Raw genomic sequence first — 24,256 nt, 5'->3', positions numbered from 1 at the left:
TCAAGCTCTACACTTTGAATCAAAAGGTCTGTGTAAGAAAATTGGATCAAAGGGTTTGTAGCTGTCTGCCAGGCAGATGGGGTTCTATTGAGTTGCATTATGGGAATTGTAGTATCTCATGTTGTTGGAGCTTGTTCTCACTAAAAGTCAGCATATCTCGACCGCTCTATTTCTATAGGTGTTTTTCCATTCACCTCTTTTTGTTCGCATTTTCAATTGCTCGTAAAAAAAACGGCAAAATTGGAAACAGCAAAAGATTCAAATAAACCTTAAAATATTGCAATAAAGATTTTACGCTTGGTTAAGCTGGAAAGGTTGGTGTACTGATAAAATGCAAAATGTGATAAAGTGCAATGAAAACAGATTTAGCAAAAAAAACGATGACGTACATGAAGCAAGAGACTTTAACGTCCGTTGAGGCTTCTGCTCCGCTGAAGAGAGGAATACTAGTGGCAGATTAAAACTGTCTCCTCATCGCTCCACACAGAGCTGAGCTAACCTTCCTCACATTAATACATGTAACAAACAGAGATGTCATATTTCCATCCAGTTTTCCATATTGTTTTTTACTGTTTGATGTCTGGATTCATCCATACTTTCTCTTTTTTTTCAACACAACATCATTCTCTGTCAAATGTTGTATTTGTACTATGTTGTTTATCCTGTACACACGACATCTATTGCACGTCTGTCCGTCCTGGGAGAGGGATCCCTCCTCAGTCTCTCCCTGAGGTTTCTTCCATTTTTCCCCCTTTAATTATGGGGTTTCTTTTAGGAAGTTTTTCCTTGTGCGATGTGAGGGTCTAAGGACAGAGGTTGTCGTATCCTGTACAGTCTGTAAAGCTCACTGAGACAAATGTGTAATCTGTGATATTGGGCTATACAAATAAATTTGATTTGATTTGATTTGACTGGCACTCTTTTAATTACGCCATCTGATGCTCTCTTCTGAAATGTTTCCCCACTGGACAAATGTCCTGATAACCTCGCTGATAACCTCAACTCCTAATAATCGCAAGACACAACTACATTGCTGGAGTACCTCTTTAAGGTGTTCTGTTCTGCTCAAGGCAAATTTTCTACTTCCAGTTATCGATAAATGTTTTACTTCGTACCGAACTCTGAATATTATTACGTTTCTGACCGGCTACCTCTAGCTACGCATTTCAGAATTTCTTTTTTTTACTCTCGCTTGAGAAACTCTGAATACTTTGAATGCAGAACCTTTACTTGATAAACACTGAGTATCTTCACACTGTGATATTGCTACTGTGACTTCGCTGCTGTATGCGCAAGTTTCATTTCCTCCTCTGACCTGAATGGATGCTGAGATAATCGCACAAGGATTCTGAACACATATTTGTGACACAAACAGCTCACAAATCACAGAAAGCTTGTAAGACCTGCTTCAAAGTCATTAATAACACTACTCAGATAAAAGGGTCCTTTATGAAAGCAAAGGAGAGAGGCTTGGAGTCACGCAGACAAAATAAATAGAAATAAGAAGAGTGTGTGATGGTGCCAACAGGAGGGCCTGCACCAACAGTAAACACATACCTCTTGACAAGGAACTCATCAATAATTATAAAAATAAAACGTCTCCTTGTAAGCAGCTCTGTGTTTTTGTGTGCTTCTACTAGTACACTCCCTGTAGAAATCATTTAGCCTGTGGGTCCGAGCACAGCAGGGGTGAGACAGCAATTAGAGTGTGACTACAGTGTTGGGAGGGGGAGATAACAAGACAGAGCAGAGAGAGATTACCATGCAGGACTAAGAAGGGGTGATGCAGAAGAAAGCAGGTAAAAGCATAAAGAGTACAGAGAGAGAGGTCATAAAAGAAAGGGGATGTACGGCACATTAAGGGCAGCGTTAATGGCATGTGGATACACAGAGCGGAAGGGTGGGGGGGGGAAAAAAGTGAAAGTGGTGGAAAGTGAGGAAAGGTTAATAGCTTACAACTGGCAGAGAGGAAGAACGTGTGAGGCAGTTTAAGGAAAAAGAGAGGAGGGAAAGAAGGGAGAGATCACACACGGCTCTAAAGCTGACCTCTCACCCCGACGAGGCCCGGAGCGAGCCGCAGCAAGACAGACAGGAGAGAGAAAGAGAGGGTTAGGAAAAGAGGCAGCGGGGAATCCAGGGCATCAACGCGAGGACGGGCACAGTTTACACCGAGCAAAATACAAGAGAGAATGGAGGAAGCCGTTAAATACCATTTTATTGTAAGCCCCTGTGGAGGCCACATTGAAATGTGTGTCTCTGCGCTGAGTGGGTGCAGGATCACATAGAGAAAATAATAGATGGGATGACTGAGGGAACAAGGCTACGAGGAGAAAGGAGGAGAAGCTCTATTAAAGATGGAATTCAAAAGAAACACAGTCTTGCTTTCTCTTCCTTACTTCCAATCTCCCCTCTCTCTTTATAGCCCGTGTTTCATCTCGGGATAATGTCGAACAAATCAGCAAAGCGAGCATCTGAATTTAAATCATCGCTCTCCCTGGATTTGAGAATGGCAGTATTTTAGAATATGAACCGCTTAGAATAAATCTACACCATAATATAAAAGTTGTAAATAAACCTGGAAACTTTCGGCTGGTATGCGTGTAGCCTTGACAACCAATGGTAATGTAATAACACAAAATAAAGCGCACATTGGAGCTGGTTCATTCACTTGAAGATAGCCCGTCAAGGTTAGCCGGTGAGACCCACAGTGAGTGTTTAGCCAGTAGTAGTGACATAAGGAATATGTGAAGGGAAGAGCTGCTGCACGAGTCAAATTCATGATTATGCATAGCCCAACGTGAGCTCTGTGACCTTGAGCTAATAATATGCGTTAGTCTGGACGGTGCACTCTACTTCTCCCCGTGCCCCTAAAGCAGGCGTGAGTAAGGGAGCGGAGGGCACGGCGAGAGAGGAGGGCAGAGGTGGTGTAGAAGAAGAAACATGGTAAAATGTAAATGGATTAGATTTAAGCTTCTGGCAAAGTAAAATAGAAAATAAGAAAATAGCGTGAGTGCATGTCATGCTGTCATGGCTACATTGGCAATGATAACATCCTCATGTTTAGCAGGTAATATATTTACCATGTTCACCGTCTCAGTCTAGCCTGTGTATGCTAACGTTCGAGTCAGTACCGTGTCGGTCGTCGAGAAAAATGTAAACAGAATTTTCACTGGAATTTTTCATTTACCTTTGAATGCTTTCACAGCTGCAGTTCAGTTCAGCTGGTGCGGACAAAGGGGAAAAGATACATTGTCACAAAGAGCTCACGGATTATAAGCATTATTATTAGACTACAAATCGACCACTTGTTATGAATACAGGTAGTGAGAGTGATGGCTTATTTCTGTGCGATCGCTCTCACACACTTTTTAATCTAGTCGATCCGAAATATCACCTTGTTTCTTTCTCCCGAGCCCTTTTGTTTTCGTTGTCAACTTTAACTTGAGTAAGTTGCTCCGAGTCTTCCTGACTGCTCATTGTGTGCTGCCTGCGGAGTCCTGATACGACGCATGCAGCACAGGACACGAATCGGCTGGATTAAAAGAAACAATCTATACAATTAACTCAACTTTAATTGTTAATTAATTAACAATTAGTCTTTTAAAAGTTTTTTATTTTAGTCTCGTCTTTTTTCGTCAACAAGATTGCATGGTGATATAGTCCCAGTCACGTCGCTGCTGTCTCATCATTGTATCGTCAAAGTCAAGCAAAAGAAAGGTCATTGAGGAACATATTTAATCATAGTTTCGGTTGGAGGAATTAACACTGACTCATAACTAAAAGAGCAAATATATTTTGGCTGCTATGGTTTATTGCTTTTTTTGAAACCCTTAAATTACAATGTTTGTTATGGTGAACCTGTAGGCACACAGTCGGCTATAACACATCCAACAACCCGCAGCAACATTATTCCTTCATTTGAAGTCGTGTTTCTGGCAACCTGGCAAATGTAAATCCAATATTTTCCTCTCTGTCTGTTTTTGGTCTGCACTAACTACCGAGCAGAATATCTGGCTCTTTAACTGCTAAATGTTCCCCTCCGTTCCCCAGCTGGTCTGTCTGTCTGCTGTTTGGTAATGGGCAGGCAGCGTACAGTGGGTTTATGTTGAAAACAGCTGCCTGCTGAGGCAGAAAACAAAGCTGATGAGAGTGAACCAAACAGTAAAACTGAGAAACCAAACTAATGATCAGAAAGACGCCGAGATCCTCTGTGAAACTGAGTTAATTCATTGTTAATCGGTTATAAGTTGGCCAACAGCTGGTGTGAGTAGCCTAGTGTAGGCCACAGGAGAGAGCGAGAGGCGAGGAGGGGACGCAGGGCAAGGGCAGGTCAGAAGAAGAGAGCAGGGTCAGAATGAAACGAGCAGGAGGCCAGGGGAGAGCAGAGTGAGCAGGTGATAGGTGGCACCTGAAGGGAGGGGGGGTGACAGAGGTGAGGACATAGGATGAAGATGGGTAGAAGAAGAGGAGGGGGGAATCTTCTCTTCAGCTTGCTGACAGATGCAGACACACAGTTTAATATTTGAATGCATGATGAGAGACACACAAATGCTGAGATAATTAAACTGCAGTGACACACTGTATTAATAAAGCATATAGTATACGCTGTCAATACATCTTATATAATATTTGAAAAGGTGCAGGGACTCCACAGACATTTTGCAACAGTTCAACACTTATGTTTACAAGTCACGACAGCGACGCTGGTATTGTTTTCAGCTTGTAAGTCTGTGTGTGTCTGTCAGTGTCTGTGGACAGATTCTTTCAGGGCGATAGTGTTGCGACCGTGCAGTCACGAAACTTTAGAGGTGTGTCGTAGAGATCAAATTGAAGATGGGTAGAAACAACGCTAATAATGAGAATTTCCCCACAAATGTCTAATAGGATACAATTATGAAGTGATGGACAGACGTGGATGTAAACCAAGGCCATAATTCTTCAACACATAACACATTAGAAACCACCAGGTAGAGATCACACCTGCCGCATCACCAAATTAGGCGAGGCAGGGGCTAATCGCCCATTTCCTATTTCCTACCCCCCCCCCCCCCCCCCCTGCTTCCGGACCACACCGGCTGCGGTCTCCAGGAGAACATTTTGCCATTATGACACACAGACAGATTCACAAGCTGAAAACAAGACAAGCACCGATTATTATAATATAATAGTTGTATTTATTTATAGGTAAGTAACTGTTTGTGTACCATTGTTTACACATCACGGTCATAAAGAAACTGTACATTTGTGGCAAAAAAAAAATCAATCGTACACCCCTTTTCAGCAAAAACTCAATACTAATAACAAAGAAATGAAAAACATAATAAACAGTCTTGAAATTCCTTTTCATTATTGCTCTTTTGCCTACACACACACACACACACACACACACACACACACACACACACACACACACACACACACACACACACACACACACACAGACAGACTTTTGACTCGCGATGGTAAAAGCCATTCCTCTTGGCAGTGGCACGCGGTGGCATATATGTGGGCGATTTGCCCTTTAAATGTACAGCAGTGAGTTAAGCCTCCAGTGGCCTTTTCCAAGCTCGTCTCCTTCGGCTAAAAATATGACGTGAAGTATACACCACCAGAGTGGAGCACTGAAGCAATAAAACATAAACAATCGCCCGACAAGCCGCCACACACACGGTCACACGCGCACAATCCCTCTAATACATCAGCTGATTATGATAATCAACAGTGGGATTTGCATACTCGGAGGCTAAAAGCACGTTTTGTCCTGAATAATGTATTGCAGAGGAAAGGAACAGTGGTGAGATGCATTGAACAGCTTATTGTGCAAAAGGAAAATTCGAATAATGATGAATAATGAATGTTCTATTAGGAAGTGTGTAAGTGTGACAGAGAGCCATTTCGGAGTCTGTGTGTGTGTGGGTGGGGGGTTGCGGCCACACAGCATGCCCTCCAGAGACAGACCGAATTTGATCAAACGAGAACAGGGCAACATGTCCACACCACAACAGAATTGAAAAGGCAATCGTCACTAACCAAACTTCAATGCTGAATGAATGGCGGATCAATGCTAAACAATTAGCTGCTGCTCCTCATGACCTATTTAAACCGTGTCTCACTGTAAGACAAACAGACAGGAAGCCAGACGAGACTGTTTTCAATATCCTCTGACATTTTACTGTGAGCGCAGAACAAAAGGGAATTTCCCCCCACATTCGCTGCGAGAATGGGTTTGATTGAAAGTTCAGACGGAATTTAAAACTTCTCGCAGTACAAAGGTCTGTCTTCTGAAGTCACAAGTGCTCCTCAGAGGCTGGCTGCTTTATGCTTCTGTGAGGGGTTTATGTTCGAGTGCCTCTGCATAATTGAAAGCTGTTTCTGTTACGTGTGTCGCTGCATCGATTAGAGAGCCGACCAGTCGAAGTAGAGCGAGCAAAGCTGTAAGCATGTCTGTGATACACACCTGTGAGAAACACTATTTGCATTCTTTTTATGTTTTATGTGGTTTTAATGGTTTGTTTTAGCTTTAAAGAGAGTGTTCTCACATCATGGCAATTATCTTTATTGGAATTATGGTGAAAGAATTTCAAATTTAGAGGAATAACTGATAACTTCTGATTCTCATAGTTTTGGCATCATTTCTGACATTTTACCTCCACTAAATTTCAAACACAAACAGCAGACTGTTTATAAAATATCAATCTTTTTGGAGCTAAAATCGCTGGTTTGTGCACACATAATGTTGGTAATAAATCCCTCATGGGGACGTAGTCACCGTGACGTATACGTTGAAGCCTTGGTAGCGACCTGTCAATCCCAAGGTAGCCACGCCATGAAGCATTCTCTGCTTCATTGTCTATTTTACGCTAAATGGGACCATATTTAACACAATGGACATAGTGCTGTGTTGAAGAAGACCTAAAACTAGTGATTGAGACCATAAACTCGTCAGGTTTACTGAAGTAATACATTCAAGTGAGATGTCGGGCTTACTTTTACAACCAGTGGAGTCGTCCCCTGCTGGACATTAAAAAGATTTGAAGTTAAGGGTACTTCTGCAGTGGCTTAACTTTTCAGAATCAGAATCAGAATCAGAAATCCTTTATTAGTCCCACAACGGGGACATTTTCCTTGTTACAGCAAACTAACATATGAAGTGAAGTGGTGAGTACTCAGTAATAGAATAGAATGAAATATTATAAAAATAATATAAGTACAAGCATAAAGTTGTAAAGTGAATATTGCACACAGTGGTGGAATAGTGTGTTGTTGGTGTGGTGGTCTACCAGGGGCCGTGGTGATGGTACAGTCTGACCGCTGCAGGGAGAATCTCTCCCCGTGAGACACCGCGGGTGAAGCAGCCTGTCACTGAAGGAGCTGCACAGTGCGGACAAAGTGTCCTGGAGGGGGGGTGGGACATGTTGTCCAATAGAGAGGACAGACCTGGATGTTGCTGCTTGGAATATACGACTACATTTGGTACAAAATATTCCCCTTTCGCAGTCTCAAAATGTTCTTTTCCTGTTTCCTCTCTGCCATTGCTCTGCCTACTGTGTTCATGTACTTGTATACTTTGCCACATGGATATTTGCATTCAGATGCAAAAAAGAGCAAAATGCACTGAGCTGCAAAATGTTATGGGTGTGTTTTCGCTGCAATATCATTAGCGGGACATCTTTTGTGAATCGGACCTTGAGGGGGGCAGATGGTGGTTGCATGGTGCTATCAGCGGCTACAGTCCATTCTTTGTCAATTAGCCCGTCAGTCTGTAAACTGTGATGGATGTTTATGATGGACAATTTTGGCTATGACTTTTGTTTCCTTCTTTTCTCTTTCAAATAAGTTTGATAAGTTTGACTGATTTTTAACAATGTCGATGTTTTTTCTAGATTTGATATAATTAGTGATCTAATAGGGAGTTCATGCTAATTAAATGTGCCTGGTGTGATTATTCCGTGACAGAGTTAATAACTTTTGATTTAGTAGCTCTTGATTTAAAAACACATTATATATATATATATATATATATATATATATATATATATATATATATATATATATATATATATATATATATATATATATATATAAATAAATACATAACACTTTATTTTATGGCTTTGTAATTTCTTCATATTCCATTAAATTAATTCAATTAATTATTAGCATATCCAATGATAAATAAGATATGCATATTTACTTAACTAAATTAAGCGTTTATTTAGAAGAAATTCATATTTTCTCTAAGAGAGGGTCTTTTATACCGGCTCAGCCTTTTTCCCAAACCCCAATCATTTTCATAAAGTCCCTTACTGTTAAATACGAATTGCACTGATGCAGTTAATCCCACTCTTGAATTCGAGAGACATCACACGAGCCTGCTACACCTGTGTCCACACACTCGTTTGTGTTTGGATATGCGTGTGTCAGTGTAGGTGTGTGAGGCCCAGATGGGGATCCATTGCTCTCCAGATGGGAGAGAGAAGACATGTGATGATGGCAGAGCTATCACAGCCAGCCCAGAGAGTTGTTGACTTTAATTACTAGTCGCTGTGTAGATGTTGGCCTCAGCTTTGTGCTGTGCTCTATTAACCGCCCCACACTCCCTGGCCTGCTCTCAACTGTTTCTTCTCTCTCCAGGTCAGGCGCTGTTCACACTCACAGGAACACACAAAGTACACACACACACACACACGTATCCTTAGTCACGCCTTGGCTCCTTGTTCACTCTGTACGATGACTGTGCCAAGTGGAGGTTCAGCCAGGGCAGAAGGAGACTCAGAGTCATTACACCTCTTTCTTTAAAGCTACTCTGGCCAACACACACACACACACACACACACACACACACACACACACACACACACGCACACACGGAAAGACTGTTGGTAAAATAGTCACGTATTGTATACGACACGCATGCACACAAACACTTACACATACCCTCAAGCACATCTAATGATATCTCAGTGGTAGGTAGGCAGGGCTTGATTTGAAACAGGCTCTCTGAACTCATATGGGCCCTGTCCCAAATTAATTTTGCTGCCGTTTTCCCTGATCGGCCGGTTTCTTCAGACACCTCTCTGATTTGGTGGGCCTGCTCCAAATCGATTGGCTGACCCTCTCCCCTCTGCCCTGCTTGACACTCCCTGGCTGATATGAAAGAGCTGGCTCAGCCCCCGGCGATACCACCACCCAGCGGGGCTCATGCTTGTCATATAACCCTGCGGTTCTTATGAAGTCGCAACACAGAAGATGAATAGCTTTCCCCTCCTCCTTGCAGACGAGATTGGGGTATATTCTCTCACATGCCTGTGTGCCCTTGAACATTCTCCCTGATGAGTTTGGGGATTTGAACCTTGCTGCCAATCGCAGGGCTCAGCGGTGCCGCTGTACGCCTATTGGAGTTTCACGTGAGCTGCCAGCCGATTTTCCAAAGTTTGTAATGTTTCCTGCTACTGTAACCTCACCTCCCTTTGAGCCTCACACAAGCACAGCGACCACACACACAAGCTGAATTTGTGGGGGAAAACATCCACATTCATTAGGCTAATGCACAGCTGTGGAAAAAAACACATTTAGCTGGTTTTTATGATTTATCGTGCAGCAGAAATGTGAAATTGTGTATATGGGGTATTAGTTATTTAAATGATTTAGAGGTTGGCAAAGAGTACTTTTCCTCCTCGCTTCATGATTTATGGTTATTGCAAAAATATGAAATTGAGTATATGAGTATAAGCATATTACCTTATGATAATATAAGTAATTGAAGAGATTTAGGAGTCTGGGGAGGCTGGGTGTTGCATACACAACTGGCGCAAGGGAAAATGGAAATGGCAGCTTATCAGGCTGAAATCACTCTCCAAGCAGAGGTGACACATCAGTAAATTTGGCTTTTGTGGCCAGTGGCTTCATATTGTTTGGCTCTTGATATATTTGATGGTATATCAGGGGGATATGAAACGCAGGAGTTATGAGATGTCATATTATTCAAGTTAAGCGGATGTGAAATATGGTGATATGCAGTCGTTGTTGTTGTTATAATATTGTTTGGGTATTCTCACATACTGACAGGTTGCAGAAAGCCATTCCAGCTCTGTATCCATAAAATATCCAAAGCTGTTATATCTGGTTGAATGCCTCTTCCTTATTATACTTTCCTATTAATCTAGGAGGAACAGATAAGGGTGAGAGGTCAGCCTTAAATGGGTTTGGTTTCCTTCGGCTGGGCTCTCCTGCTCCAGAATGCCTTCAATCAGGGCTGCCACCGCTCACTGTGGTAATGATGGCCGGGGCTTCATTAAGAAGCTCGTTAAGTCCCCTCATTAAGCTGCAGGGCCGTTAAGACTTTGATTGTTAATGGCTCTTGGTTAAGAAGAGTGAGGCTCCCTTGGTGGTTCCGACCTGCCCCCTGTTTTGGCCAATTGGCCCCAGTTGGCCCCTACAGAAGACGGAGAGCAAGTCTAAACTTTAGTGTAGGTTAAAATATAATACTTTTCAGTGAACTTGTGTGACCCTGGCTGCAACAATATCCAATTTGATATAGTATCATAACCTGAAAAGCTCTACAGGTGGCAGGTTGAACCACTGGTCCAGTTTATACCACTGAGCTGTACTATTTAATACAAAAACAAACAAACAGGCAGACCGACATAATTATGATGGTAACATGACCTAATAGCTTACCTGCAGGTTGCCAAGATACTTTTGGCCCATCGTCGGCTGTGCGCATATAGATTTGTCTATGAATAGTTACTGGTAAGGCGTGTTTGTTTTTTTTGCATCACTGGTATTTTCAGCCGATTAAGCTCACACAGTTTTGCTCGCTCTGCACTGATTGTACACAATTTCCTTGTGTCATTTTGAAATATGGTGATATTGAGGCATACACCTGTTTGCCTGAACGTTTGCAGCTCTGCTTCTTCCATGTTTATTGTACCAGAGCTACCTGTAAGAGGTCCATGTGGAGGCCATTTATTTACTTTAACTATAGATGGTGCATCAGTCTGTCTCAGATATAATCTAAATGTACTGTATTTTAATTTACAGTGCAGGTAATAACTAAATAATAATAATATATAAATATTCAGCACCACAGTTCTGGTAGATGTTGTTTGGGCTCAAAATATAAGCAGGTAAACAGTGAGCTTTGCTAAGTTACTAAAATCTGCCAAGAACAAATGTCTATATTATGTCTATTTCTAGTATAAGTGCAAATTGCTCTCACACCCACTTTGTTGCCTCGAGTGCTTTCAGATTTTCTGAATTTGCATTGAAATTTAAATAAAGGGATCTTTTGAAGGTGAAGTGTTGTTTAACTTTTGACTTTGTGCCAAATATTTCACACAATTTTACCTTTTAACTTTCAGACGCTCTGAACTTATGATTGCTTTCTGAAACAACCTTGTCAACATCCGTACTTATCGTTTACCCCCTGGGAAGCTGGCACATCAATGAAAAAATACCGATCCTCAAAGTAAATGAACATTTTGATTCACAGTATTCATTCTCATTTCATTTAGCAAGTGTGCTTAGCTGTTGCCATGCAACAATGCTTTCCTGAGCTAACCCCCCCGTACCCCCTCCCTAGCTGTCTTTCAGCTCTTCTCTCCGTCTAAAGTCACAATGTCACACTTTTCTTGGGAGCGGTGGCTAATTTAGCTCTCTCTTTTTTTTGGGGGGACACGGTTGCTATTCGATCCACGTAGGTGCGGGGTAATGAGATTGAATCTTGATGTGCTGGGCGCATCCCGCTGCCGTCTCTCTCGTCAGGGACAGAGGACAGTGTGGAGCTTTTCCCTGATATTACTTCTCCCTGCATGAGAGGACGCTGGTCGCTCTGGCAGCTCTGCCATCCCGCCAGGTGCTGATCCAATAAAGCTCAACACAGGGCTGTGATCGATACAGCTTGGCCCCCTCCCATGCAGCCCTCTACTCTCCCACATACACACCTATTAGTTAGGGAATAATTGATTGGCCTACTGTTCATTATTCCTTTGATTTGGTGCTTTCATTAAATAGTCAGGGCGCTGCATGTGCGCAGACTAGTAAGCTCTTGCCGTCCACAGCTGCTGGGAAGTGAATAGAGGCTTTAAGAGTGAGCAGGAGAGTATGTGTTCTGGATATCAGTGGAGATCAAGGAGATCCTGGTTCATAACTGCTCATACTGCAGGAATACAGAGATGAGACGCAGCACAAAGGGAGGATGGGTGTGTGTGTGTGTGTGTGTTGTGTGTGTGTGTGTGTGTGTGTGTGTGTGTGTGTGTGTGTGTGTGTGTTTGTGTGTGTGTGTGTGTGTGTGTTTGTGTGTGTGTGTTTGTGTGTGTGTGTGTGTGTGTGTGTGTGTGTGTGTGTGTGTGTGTGTGTGAGAGAGGTATTGTTTGTGTGCATTTCTTTTGTCTGCCTCTGTTTAAATTCATCATATCCCGGAGGCATGCAGAGGATAATCTGCTTGTTTTGTCTTCAATGCCTTGTCTCAAAAAAACAAACTTAATTTTTAACTGGTGTTTACTCTTGTCTTTCTCTCCCACCCTTAATTTCCCTGTCTGTCCTTAACTCTCACATCTTTCCACTCTATTTCATCCTTTCATCCTTTCTTGCTTCTATTTGTCTATCTTTCATGCTCCCCCCCCCACACCTTCTCTTCCCCCCTTTTCCAATCCTCTCTCATCTAGCTCCACACCGACATGGACAGGAATGATGGACGCACTAAATATGTCCTGCGAGGCGAGGGGGCAGGTTCGGTGTTCGTAATCGACGAGAAGACTGGCAACATCCACGTCACCAAGCCACTGGACCGCGAGGAGAAGGACGAGTACCGCCTTGTCGCAACGGCCACCGACAGGCAGACGGACCGTGCCCTGGAGCCCTCGTCACAGTTCATAATTCGAGTGCAGGACATCAACGACAACCCACCTATCTTCGACGAAGGCCCCTACATCGCCACCGTGCCTGAGATGGCAAATATAGGTACTGGAAATAGGATGGGCAGTGTGGGGGGAGAGTTTGTAGCTCTGAGTGTTCATTGTTAAATTATTAAATAAGACATTATGCAGTTGTGAATCAGTGGAATATATAAGTTATCCCATAAAATGTGAATTTCTTTTATTAATCAATCAAATGTATATTCAAAACTTTTATTTTTTTGAAAACTAAGCTTTGTATTATTGCATATAATTTACTCTTTAAAGAGTAAATTGCATTGTGGGATTTGTAGTTGAGGGCAGAGTTGACTATTCAATAATGAACCCTTTGGTGCTTTATAGTTTCAGATGTTTTTGCAATTGCTGTGTCCTTGTACCCATCAAAATATGAATTCTTGAACATTAGCAAATTACATCTAGAAGTAAAGCTGCTCAAAGCTGTCCCGTAATATGAGCATCTGAACTTTCTGCTGTGATCTGACTTGCTCAGTAGCCCACAGAAACCCAATTTGTTGTATTACATGAATAAATTGCTCTCGCAAAGCCATCTGCCATTCAGACAGCAGTGAATAGCTACATCTCTCATGATAGAAAGATGATTACATTTAACCTTCAGACCAGAAGACAACATGGTACCGCCGTTATAGTTTGACCAGGTAACCTTTGTGCAACATTAGGTTTCCTGGTTCCTCATTTGGCTGACTGATCAGAATTCGTCCTGGAATCTTTTTCACATGTCGCATAAATTTCCTTCTCTCATCTTTCATGTTCTTTCTCAGTTGTGATTGAGTAATGAGAGCAAAAATGACAGAAAAAAAAATCCTAATAGCTGGGATAAGAACTCACCTTGATTGAGTGAGTTATTGCAGTCACATTCTGTATACAAACTAAGGCTGTAGCATTGTATTGGTTTGCTGTTTAATCAGAATAAAGTAGCAGCCAGTCACTGCCGCCGAGCTCCAGAATGATGGATGTCCCTCTTGACCACAGCTTGACAGTGTGTTTTATTATTTCTATCTCAGACGGGTGAATTGTCTGAAGGTATTTTACTCAACAGTTTTAAATTGTTAGTCTGTGTAGCTTTCAAAAAACTGTGCAGGAGAAAGTGAACAAAATATCAATTATTGTCAGCTAAATTAAGCCAGTAATTGATTCAGCGTTGTAAACGTTTAAGCCTCTATTAGATGAACTGTGATACAAACACCTGTTATGCAAAGCACTGCAAGTGTGACATGAACTAATATTTAAAATGCAATGAGCATGTAAATGTGGCTATATATGTCTTCCATATAAGGCTTTGCCAGCTGCAGCTATACAGCCATTACACAACACAGCACTGCCATAACATAGAGTGGTGCAGGAAAGAGTCCAAAAACACGAAAATGAGTTCACATGTTGGCACTTCCGGTTTCCTTGTTCTGAAGTCAATGGGTTTTTTGAATGGGCTTTTGAATAACTCAATTACTGCCTGCTAGTATTTCATTCACAATGTAATCCTTAAAGCTGCGGTACGCAGTATTATATTTATTTTGTGTCATTGGGCAGTATTTTTAAATTCCGTCAGGTTTTTTTTGCCTTTTCCAGAAAGCTGCCGACCAGGCCTTGAATTAGAATACGATGAAAGGTTGAAATTGAATTTTTGCCCCGAAAATGCCAAAAATAAACTATGAGGGGTGTGATCCTTCATAAACACAAGAACAGTTTTAGTTATTTCACGTTAAAGATTTCTTTTTTTCTCTGTCTCAATTTACTCAATGGTTTCAAGTGGCCGGAACAAGCGATGTCATTTATTCTGTCCACCAATCAGAAACATTTGAATCAGAATCGGATGACAGTTGGTTGTCACACTGCGCTGATGAAGCAGATTAGCTGAGCTTTTATCTGTTTAATAAATAATACCTAAATATATTTTTCAACTTTGGTGTTGCTTATTGAGTCATGAATATTCAAAGTCATATAAAAATACTTCACAAGGGGGTTTAATGCAGCGAACAGGAATAGAAGTCTGTGATCATTCACGTAAACAAACAGTAAATGATTTTACACTACTATTGGAAAGGATGCCTTCTATTCTCCCGTTGCTAAACTCTTTTGTAAAAGATCATCAAGTACATATTCATTAACATTAGCTTATATTTAAGGTTAAGTTCTACACATAAGGTGTAAATGAAATGGGCTGACATTTCGACTAGTTTGTATTCAGTACATTCCAACTCAGTGTTACACTGTAGCGTTGACGGTTTCATTTTATTGAGCCAAACTGATATTGTATTCAAAACAAGCAACATCGAAAGCCTCGAGCGATTTCCAAATTATATCACTTAATATACTGAATTATAATGAAGTAATAACAGAGATTAACCTGCTCTAGGTCTAATGAATGAGCTACTCGGTGTTGCATGTCCATATGATATGTTAATAAGAGGCCTATTTGATAGTTGTCGTGTTTCACTTTAGGCTTGAATACTTTTGCAAAGTCGAAGCCACTCTGAGAACAACTGTGCAAACATTTACTAACTACGAAATCTGGCAAACTGTCTGGCAGGTGCAAGAGGGAGGAGAGAGAGATATTCCCCTCCAGTCAGAATGCTGGGATCTGCCTTTTTCAGATTGTAGCACCTAGATATACTTTCTAAAGGGCCTTCAATGCAGTTAGAAGCTAAAAGCAGCACAAAGTCAAGGGCATTTCACTGCTATAGTTTCTTTATATGTAGGCCACACGCTTTACCGGTCTCCAGTCTCATACAAATGTTTTGTATAAGAGTTTGATATACATATATGGCCTGAAACCGACTTTTACCACACATATAATATACGTTTATTTTCAAAGTACATGTCAATTTTACATCTTACATCAGACAGTAGCCGCCTTTTGTGGAAGGTTTATGTGAGTACTCCAAATGCACTTTTGTTGGGAGCGGGCAGGTCAGGCGGTGCCGTTCAATTTTATTACTTCTTTGGGCATGACATTGCATCTCTGTTTCCGCCTGCTCAGACCAGACGGAGTACATTTCATGGCTGGAGTTGGCGGATGTGCACACACATACCTCTCTAAAACCCAAAAAATCAAATGCAAATGGAAATACAATTTAAATGCAATGCAGGCAGAATATGTAATGTGTTAGATTAATGGGTGATTTTTAATAACACTGTCACCACAGCTGCTGGTAGGATGTATGAGGTATTTTCCCTTTTGTTGATTAAATACCTGTGGACACCATACAGCAGGGAGAATGATACAGTGCACACCCTCCATCTGCAGTCTCTAATTTAAGAGATGCAGAGCTTATAATTATGCACAGGCTGAACAGTTTGGGTTATTATAATAATAATATGGTTGTTATTATTATTATGGGGAGCTCCCAGGTTATGTAATTATGTAAATGGCTTAAACAGACTATTGTTTATATCTCAGTATTAGCAGTTGTGGCTTGATTGTGTGCATGTAAATGTGTAGTACGCAGATATAACTAGCTGAATACAATATATTTAATAATTGAGCATAAAAAGTACGAGCACAAATAGTGCAAATAGAAACAGCTTGTGTTGTACTACATAAAAAGAAGACATAATCTGCCTATTAGTGATGCTCTCTATTCATATTCCAGTCATGTTCCTGATGTTTTGGATTGGCTCTTTTCCAGAGAAGAGCAGTTTTTCTCTCGATTCAATAAGAAACTGTCGGCCGCTTTTAAACAGGACAAGTAGCTGACGGGATTGGAAACATTTTTCAAACCCACCCTGGCTCCACCTGGGAATAATCTATTCCGCCTACAAATTCCACATTCATACAGTTCCACCCTCTTTCACACATTGCAATACGAACCAAGAATTAGTTGGTCACACCCACCTGCGCTTGCACCCCATGTTTGTGCTTGCAGCCAGTTTCAGGAAAATAGAGCACTCCTCCACTTTTGAGGCAATACACTCTGAAATCCTTTTACTGTAGCAGGATTTGGGGATTCTTCGAAACTGAATAAATTCAGCCACTACTACAGTCATGGGAAAAAAAAAGGAAAAGAAAGTGGGTTTCTGGGGCAAACACCTTCAAATCCGTCAAAAGTCGATGGTGGATGCCTGAGGTGTTCTGCTGATTTTCATGTTCTACCAACGGAGGGTAGATTTAATACAATTCCTGTTAAAACACTGTCCTGTTTCCTGTTTCCTGACATTGACGTATGGCAGTGTCTGTGTATCAGATAATGTTCACCCCCAAAAACCACAATACAGTTTATCAACTAAATTCATGAGAACAGAGCGGAGTCATTCTTCAAAAAGCAGAGAGACTGTTGCGTGAGATTAGGATGTCGCATGCGAGAAATAACGCAATTTAATCAGAAATTACAGATTAATATAAAATGATCTTTCATTTTCACTTGAAAAAGCTGTGACAGACTGCATGTCACAGCCACAGTAACCTGATAATATTTCTGCGATCATGTACAGTGTGGCAGCAGTGCTTGGAATAGGAATGAAATAAGAGGTAAAGGCAGAGATGGGGGAGGACAATAACTGTCTGAGATCGTAATGCAGAGCATGACCGCAGAGTGCCTGTAGGAAATAGTTTGTACGTACAAAAAGTAGTCTAATCTCCATTTAAACTCTGCTCTGCTCCTTGAAAATGGGTTCTACTTTGAGGAGCACTCTTGCCTTTTAAAAGCAACGAGGAATTGTTCTCAGGAAAACTTTTGAATTTGCCAGAGAAGAGGTTATTATTTTAAATAATTCACCTCTAAACTGGTTAGCGACTGTGGCCAGAGGTCCTCGTCATGTACCTCTTAAAGGTTGTTTCTAAACATAAGGGCCCCTCCTGCACTTAATTCAGGTTAGAATAATGAGCAGTGCCGGAGCAGGACCCAGCGAGAGAGGGGGGGGGGGGGGTCACTATTTAGTAATCTTATCAGCTGCCTTATGAGCGTCTGCTCCTCACTGCGGCTCAGTCTTCAGATTGAGTTGTTCAGTCAATCATAGATTCAATATTTACTTGACGATTCAATATTTACCAAGGTGCTTTGCAGCACGCGCGACTGAGTAGATAGTGCTGCCGTGAGGATCCTATCAAAGACTCGTTACATGAGACATTTAAGGGTGAGGGGGGGTGTGGATGCCTCATCTACAGCAGTGAGACACTGATGCAAGGTGTGCTGGAACTGAGCCAGTTCCCCGCTTGAAATTTGTGCCTGCAAAGTGTTTTGTGTCGGTTTCACTCGACTAGGTACAAACATCTTGCCAGATGTGTATCTGCTTTCGGGGAGAATGACTCGCATTTAGAGTTCAATGTAGAATATAAATATTATATATTTTTATATGTATTTATGTAAACAAACTATGACGCCTTTTTTCCCCCTGAGGACAGATGTCTTGTGGTAGGAACATGCGCTCCAGATGGACGCATGGCAGTGTGGATATTTGATCCTTGTGCAGTGTGACCGGCTGTACAGCACGGCTGGCAGGCTGCATACCAATAGGTTTGCCTCTTCCTTGCACTTGTTGCGTCAACCTCAGAGCCAAACTGTTTGATCCCTATGTCTGATTACTTTTTACTGCTGTCAAAAGAAACATTTCTGTCTACTTATCTACGTATGCCCCCCTGCACTGCAATATCTATAGTGAAACTTAAAGGGATTCAATAGCAGACACTTTGTAGTCTGTGTGTCAGTCTGGCAGCGACGCTTGTATGGTGAAGGAGTGCTTTGAAATAAAAAGAGAAAGTGCCCAAAGTGCCGTGATGATAAGTTTATTTTTTTGCTGGCTAGAAAATGTGTGAAATACAGAAATAAATCAAAACTGAGCATGGATTAGAAATAATGGCCAAACATCTGAAAACACAGATAAAGAAAAATGAGGTGCCTCCACTCTGTTCACTTGTGCCTCAGTTACATATACTTATTGTTGTAAACTGTTTTTTGCAATTAATAAAAAAAAAGGAATCAAGGTTTAAGATTTATTACCAACATTATACTACAGGTGCGCTCGCAATGTTTTCTACTGCAAATAACGTTGTTCAGATGATTATGGTCTACTTGCTTTTTTGCAACATCCGGATCGACTGCTTGTCTTTCTTGCCGTGTCGGATGTGATTTCATTGTTATTGCTGTGATCTCAAACAATACAGCACGTTATCATAACCAACAGGAACTATGGGAAACAGTGTTGGAAGAAATACTCCATAATACGACTAGAACAATACTCCATTGCAGGTAAAAGTCCTGCATCCAAAATCGGACTCAAGTATAAAGTAGCTTTCACATCGGCAGGAGGTAACTCGCCGCCTCCAGTTATTCCAGCAGAGAGGAGCCCATTTTGCGGCTACCACGCAGCGGTGTGAAAGCAGTTTATATATAACAATTTTACCAGCAAATATAAATTCAAAAGTCAAAGTGCTCTGCAGATCATCAGAACATCTACATTGTGATAAACTGCAATTATTCTTTAATTTTGTCACTTGCTGCTTAGAACTAGTATGTAGCATGGAATCCACATTTAATATGCTTTGTGACTTGAGTTTAACACAGACAATATTGCCAAATGAAAACAAAAAGATACAATGAATAAACTTTAATATTTTTTATTAGAATTTTCATTTATTTGCAAAATATATCATAGCAACCGAAACACAGTAACAAAACAAAAGAAGAAAGTTGTGAAGGTGAAGTTTAAAAATCCTTCTTGTAGGAATATCTCCATTATAAGCAAATACAGAAATATCATGTAGTCTCTCTGTCTCTCTCACACACACACACACACACACACACACACACACACACACACACACACACACACACACACACACACACACACACACACACAAACACACACACACACACACACACACACACACACACCACCTATCTTCCCCATAGTGATACTGTCATGGCTTTGATTAGAAATAAAGTAGCAGCCGCCGAGAAGACTCTCTCTCCCTGCACTTGTATAAATAGAGACATACTATATGAATACACTACATATAAAATGTGTTTACTGTATTTCCATATTTTTTTGCCAACAATTTAAAAAATGTCCCTGCCAAATTGACACTCCATGAGCCGTAGAAGGAAGATTTAAGGGAGAAGTAGTCCGTCGAAGAGACAGACGGTCCGATTGAGAGAGGCAGTCTAAAAGGAATTGGAGACGGAGATGAAGAGAAATGAAGTGAGACTGAGAGAATCGAGGGGGGTTGGTGGCGGTTTAGAGGAGGGAGAGGATGCGTGTGGGGGGGCCAAATAAAGTATTTGTCACACTGCCATCGGAAAGAGATTGAAAAAGAAGGAGTGCAAGAAGAGAGTGGAGGTTATCTTCATATAAAGCTTTTTTATGCTCGGAAAATGCTGCTTTGTTCTGTCCACGTTGCTCCAGCTCTGCCTTGTTTTGACTCTCTCTCTCCTTTTTGCTTATTTCCTATCCTCCTACCTTCTCTTTCTTTGCTTCCTTTCTCTCCCCTCCCTTCCTCGTCTCTCCTCCCTGCAGGCACGTCTATAATCCAGGTGACAGCGACAGATGCTGATGACCCAACCTATGGGAACAGTGCCAAGCTAGTGTACACACTGGTGCAGGGCCAACAGCACTTCTCTGTCGATCCCCAGACAGGTGAGTGTGTTTATACATCTGTGAGTGTGTGTGTGTGTGTTCCCATTGTGACACACATAGGCAGAGAAATGTAAAAGACGCGCAGATGTCAGAAAGTAAATACACAGACGCTGCAGGAAAGCAAATATAGTCAAGATGGTGAAGTGCAAACACACATACTGTGTGAGCAAACAAGTGAATTCAGGCCTGAGTCGTGAACACACGCGCAGCAATGAGTGTGTGAGAATGGACGGACATGATAACACACACACACACACACACACACACACACACACACACACACACACACACACACACACACACATGCATGCAGGTGTGTGCATGAGCGTGCAAACACAGGTGGAGCTAAGCATCCCATCTCTTTTTCTTTTTTTTTGCTCTCCCATACACGGTTACTTACACACACACACGGACACACACACCGCCTCAAACACCCTGCTCTCAATCACACACAGACACAGACACAGACACAGACACAGACACAGACACACACACACACGCACACGCACACGCACACGCACACGCACACACACACGTATCTCCCCATCTCCCAGTGTTCCCCCCTCACCGGTTCCCTCCAGTATGAGTTGGCAGAAATGTATTCATGCTGCCAGGGCCTGTGTGAACGCAACAAAACACAGCAGCAGCCTAATGGTATTATTTCTGGATGAAGCAAAAACAAAAAGACATGTGTTCAAAGAGAGATGTCAGCAAAGGTTTGTGAACTATTCCTCTTTGAACAGATTACTGGGGGGCCAAAGAACCTGTCTGCTGCGTGTGTGTCTCAATATGCCTAAGTGTCTCACATGTCACCCAAGGGCGAAAAGTTTTAAAGGATGCTGTATTTATTTATTTATTTATTTGATTTTATTATGATTACTTTTTTTTAGCATCGTACCTTAGAGGGAAATCATAGCTCTCTTGACTCGGAAACGGAGCTCTAACTGTCTGACGCTTTAGATGCTGCTTTGATTGACAGCGCACATATAAACACTTAGCATTTAGCTCACGTCGAGTCTGCTGAAGTTGTTTGTCTGATTTTTTGCATGTGGGAGTGTGAATCTGGATTAGAGCGTTTATTTTGCCCACACGGGTCACAGGTGACCGATACTTGTGTTTTACTCATTGAATGTCAATGTTTAGTTACTGATTGCTTTGACATGTGAGGACCTCTGCAACAAGCGGAGAGAGCTGCAACGCTTTTTGAAATGCTAATTGGGGAATATAAACCTAATTCCACCCAGTGTGTATTAGCCATGACACTGTGCTGTTAGACAAGCTTTAGTATTCTGAGCGTGTCTCTTCTCTCCGCTCTCTATCTCCCTTTTTTCAATCACCCAGCTCCTCGTTGGCTTCATCACCAAAGGTCTTATTCAAATGTACACTTCGGAGCGAGCACATTTGCCTATATATTCAGTTTGTTTGCTTATGAATTCTGCTCTCCTGCTGGTTCGTTAGCATTCAAAACAGCTCACGTTGAATGTGATTCACCTTGAGCTGCCAAGTCATTCAGGCCAGTGTTTTGGCTGATGTTGGCGAGAGCAGACAGCACTTGATGTGCGACATCCAATCATATGAAGCAGAATGAGGTCATTTACACAGAGGAGGTGATCGATGTTGAATGTATTGATGTGTCTCGGTGTGCTGTTAAAGAGTGTGAGATACAGAACGAGATTTTACGCTCTGTCAGCATGTCTGCCTGTCGGTGTGTTGGGTGATTTATCTTTCCCATATGAGCTTTTTCACATATCTGTGTTTATATGTGTGTGTGTGTGTGTGTGTGTGTGTGTGTGTGTGTCTGTGTCTGTGTGTGTGTTTCTGTGCGCCTTTAACGGGACATTAAGTAATGTATTGTCGCTGTCAAATGGAAACTGGGTGTCTCAGAAAAGCTGTCAGATTGTCAGGAAAAGCAGTCATGTCTTCAGCCTGATGACAAGGCGGTTAGACATCGTCCAATAGGTTTTGAAAGGGCTTCAAAAGCCCAGGAGGTCTGAAAAGAACTTAAACTGTCATTTAGAACGAAAGCATTTTAATTACTATAACTGAAGCTCTGGGTTTTTTAAACAGCAACAACTTGATGGCTTTATAACCATCGATAATTAACACCTTTTGCTTTATGGTTTGTTTTCTAATAAGGCATAGTTTATAAAGGATTACAAGTTGTGACTAATTAATTTTCTCACGGCTACTAAATTATGTTTTGTTGCTTCATAAATCAGTAATTATAGCTCCTCTAATTCTGGAATTCTGAGGGGGATACAATATTGATATTTGAGAGTTTAAAGGGCACATATTATGAACAACTCACTTTTTCAGTGTTTTTGCACAAACATTTGGGTATAGTGCTCACCCACCCACAAACTGTGACACAAGACAACTGCTACACTCTGCCTACACTCTTAGAAATAAAGGTGCTCACTAGAACCATATATGGTTCTTCAGACTGTCCCCATAGAATAACCCTTTTTGGTTACTGCCATGTTGGATTACTTTGACTCTTTCAGAGAGTTCTACCTAGAACCCAACACAAAAGAGTTTATAACTAGAACAATAGGTTTACCCAGAACCCCCTCTGGGGTTTCTATGCAGAACGTGTCCACCTTTTTAAGAGTGCTACCAAGAACCCAAACACGGACCCTTTTACATTACAAGGATTTCATCTAGAATCCACCCAAGAGGCTCTAAAAATGCCTTTAAACGTCCCCTTTAAACCTTTGAATTTCCCAGTTGTAAGAAACTCTATTTGGCTGCAGCGGGACTTACTCTGTCTTTGTATGTCTTTAATCATCGGGCAGAGTCCTCCGAAGAATCGTTTCACCAGTTACCCTTTAGAGAAGAGCGGTAGAGCATCTGGACCAACCTCCATGAAATAACAACTTAAAAACGTATTCATGTCAAACTGCAGGCTAAATGGCTTTATTGGAAAGCAAGAAACCGTTGACCTTTTATTAATGACTCACTAATATAACTGTAGTCTTAATGAACCCTTCATTAAAGGCTCATGACTTTCTCAGTTCATAATAATAATCAGATATGCTGTTTTACATGTTAATAAGTTGTTAATAAAAAGGTCACAGTGTCTGTTAAGATTCTCTGTCCATCATTTTATAGTTAGTTCAAGTTAAAGTTTACTACTGGAACACAGTTTATCCTGTTGAAAAAGGTGAGAGGTTTGTCACAGAACAATCAGCCATCAGGTCATTTGTAGATTATTATTGTTTGCATTACATGAACTGCACTTGAGTTAAAGAGCTTGATTGAGAGACAAAGCACAGCATGCCGGACCAAAAGTATTTACTACAAATGGCATGTTACTGATCCATAAAAGATATAATACATGATCTATTAAACATTCATATGGTCGTTAGTTACAGCTCATTTACGTATTTCAAAGTCTGCCTGATTATAGTGATACCTACAGATGCCTGGTGAAGGGATAATCATGACACAAAAGATGTTGTTGTACCACTCTTGTAACTGTACAGAATAGTCCGTTAGAAATGTGATTAGAGCTGGACCAGATCCCAATGTGAAGCTTTTGTTCCAAAACTGAGCACAGGCCACAAAATGTATTTTGGAAGCCAGCAGGTCCATTGCCTGCTTATCATTGAATCATAAATATTGATCAAAAAAACATTTTAGTCCCCCACAGAAATATTATGTTCATTTGGGGACATTTTGCAAGAGTAAAAAAGCTTATTTTCACTTGCTTTAAACGCTTCATCATGGCCACCATGATGCTCATGTTTGTG

General features: G+C 41.4%; 1 protein-coding gene across 1 annotated transcript in view; it reads left to right on the top strand.

Moving 5' to 3' along the window:
- The window catches only part of cdh24b (cadherin 24, type 2b), a 129,356-nt gene that overhangs the window by 52,591 nt on the left and 52,509 nt on the right, over window positions 1–24,256 (top strand). Inside the window, exons 3-4 of the mRNA XM_029453385.1 lie at window positions 12,669–12,963; window positions 20,385–20,504. Coding sequence (XP_029309245.1) covers window positions 12,669–12,963; window positions 20,385–20,504 — 415 coding nt within the window. The remainder of the gene's footprint in view (window positions 1–12,668; window positions 12,964–20,384; window positions 20,505–24,256) is intronic.

This window comes from Cottoperca gobio, chromosome 17 (assembly GCF_900634415.1).
Source record: "Cottoperca gobio chromosome 17, fCotGob3.1, whole genome shotgun sequence".
In the NCBI taxonomy this organism is placed as follows: Eukaryota; Metazoa; Chordata; class Actinopteri; order Perciformes; family Bovichtidae; genus Cottoperca; species Cottoperca gobio.
The sequence above is the reverse complement of the archived record's forward strand: the minus strand, read 5'-3'. Positions and strand labels throughout refer to the sequence as shown.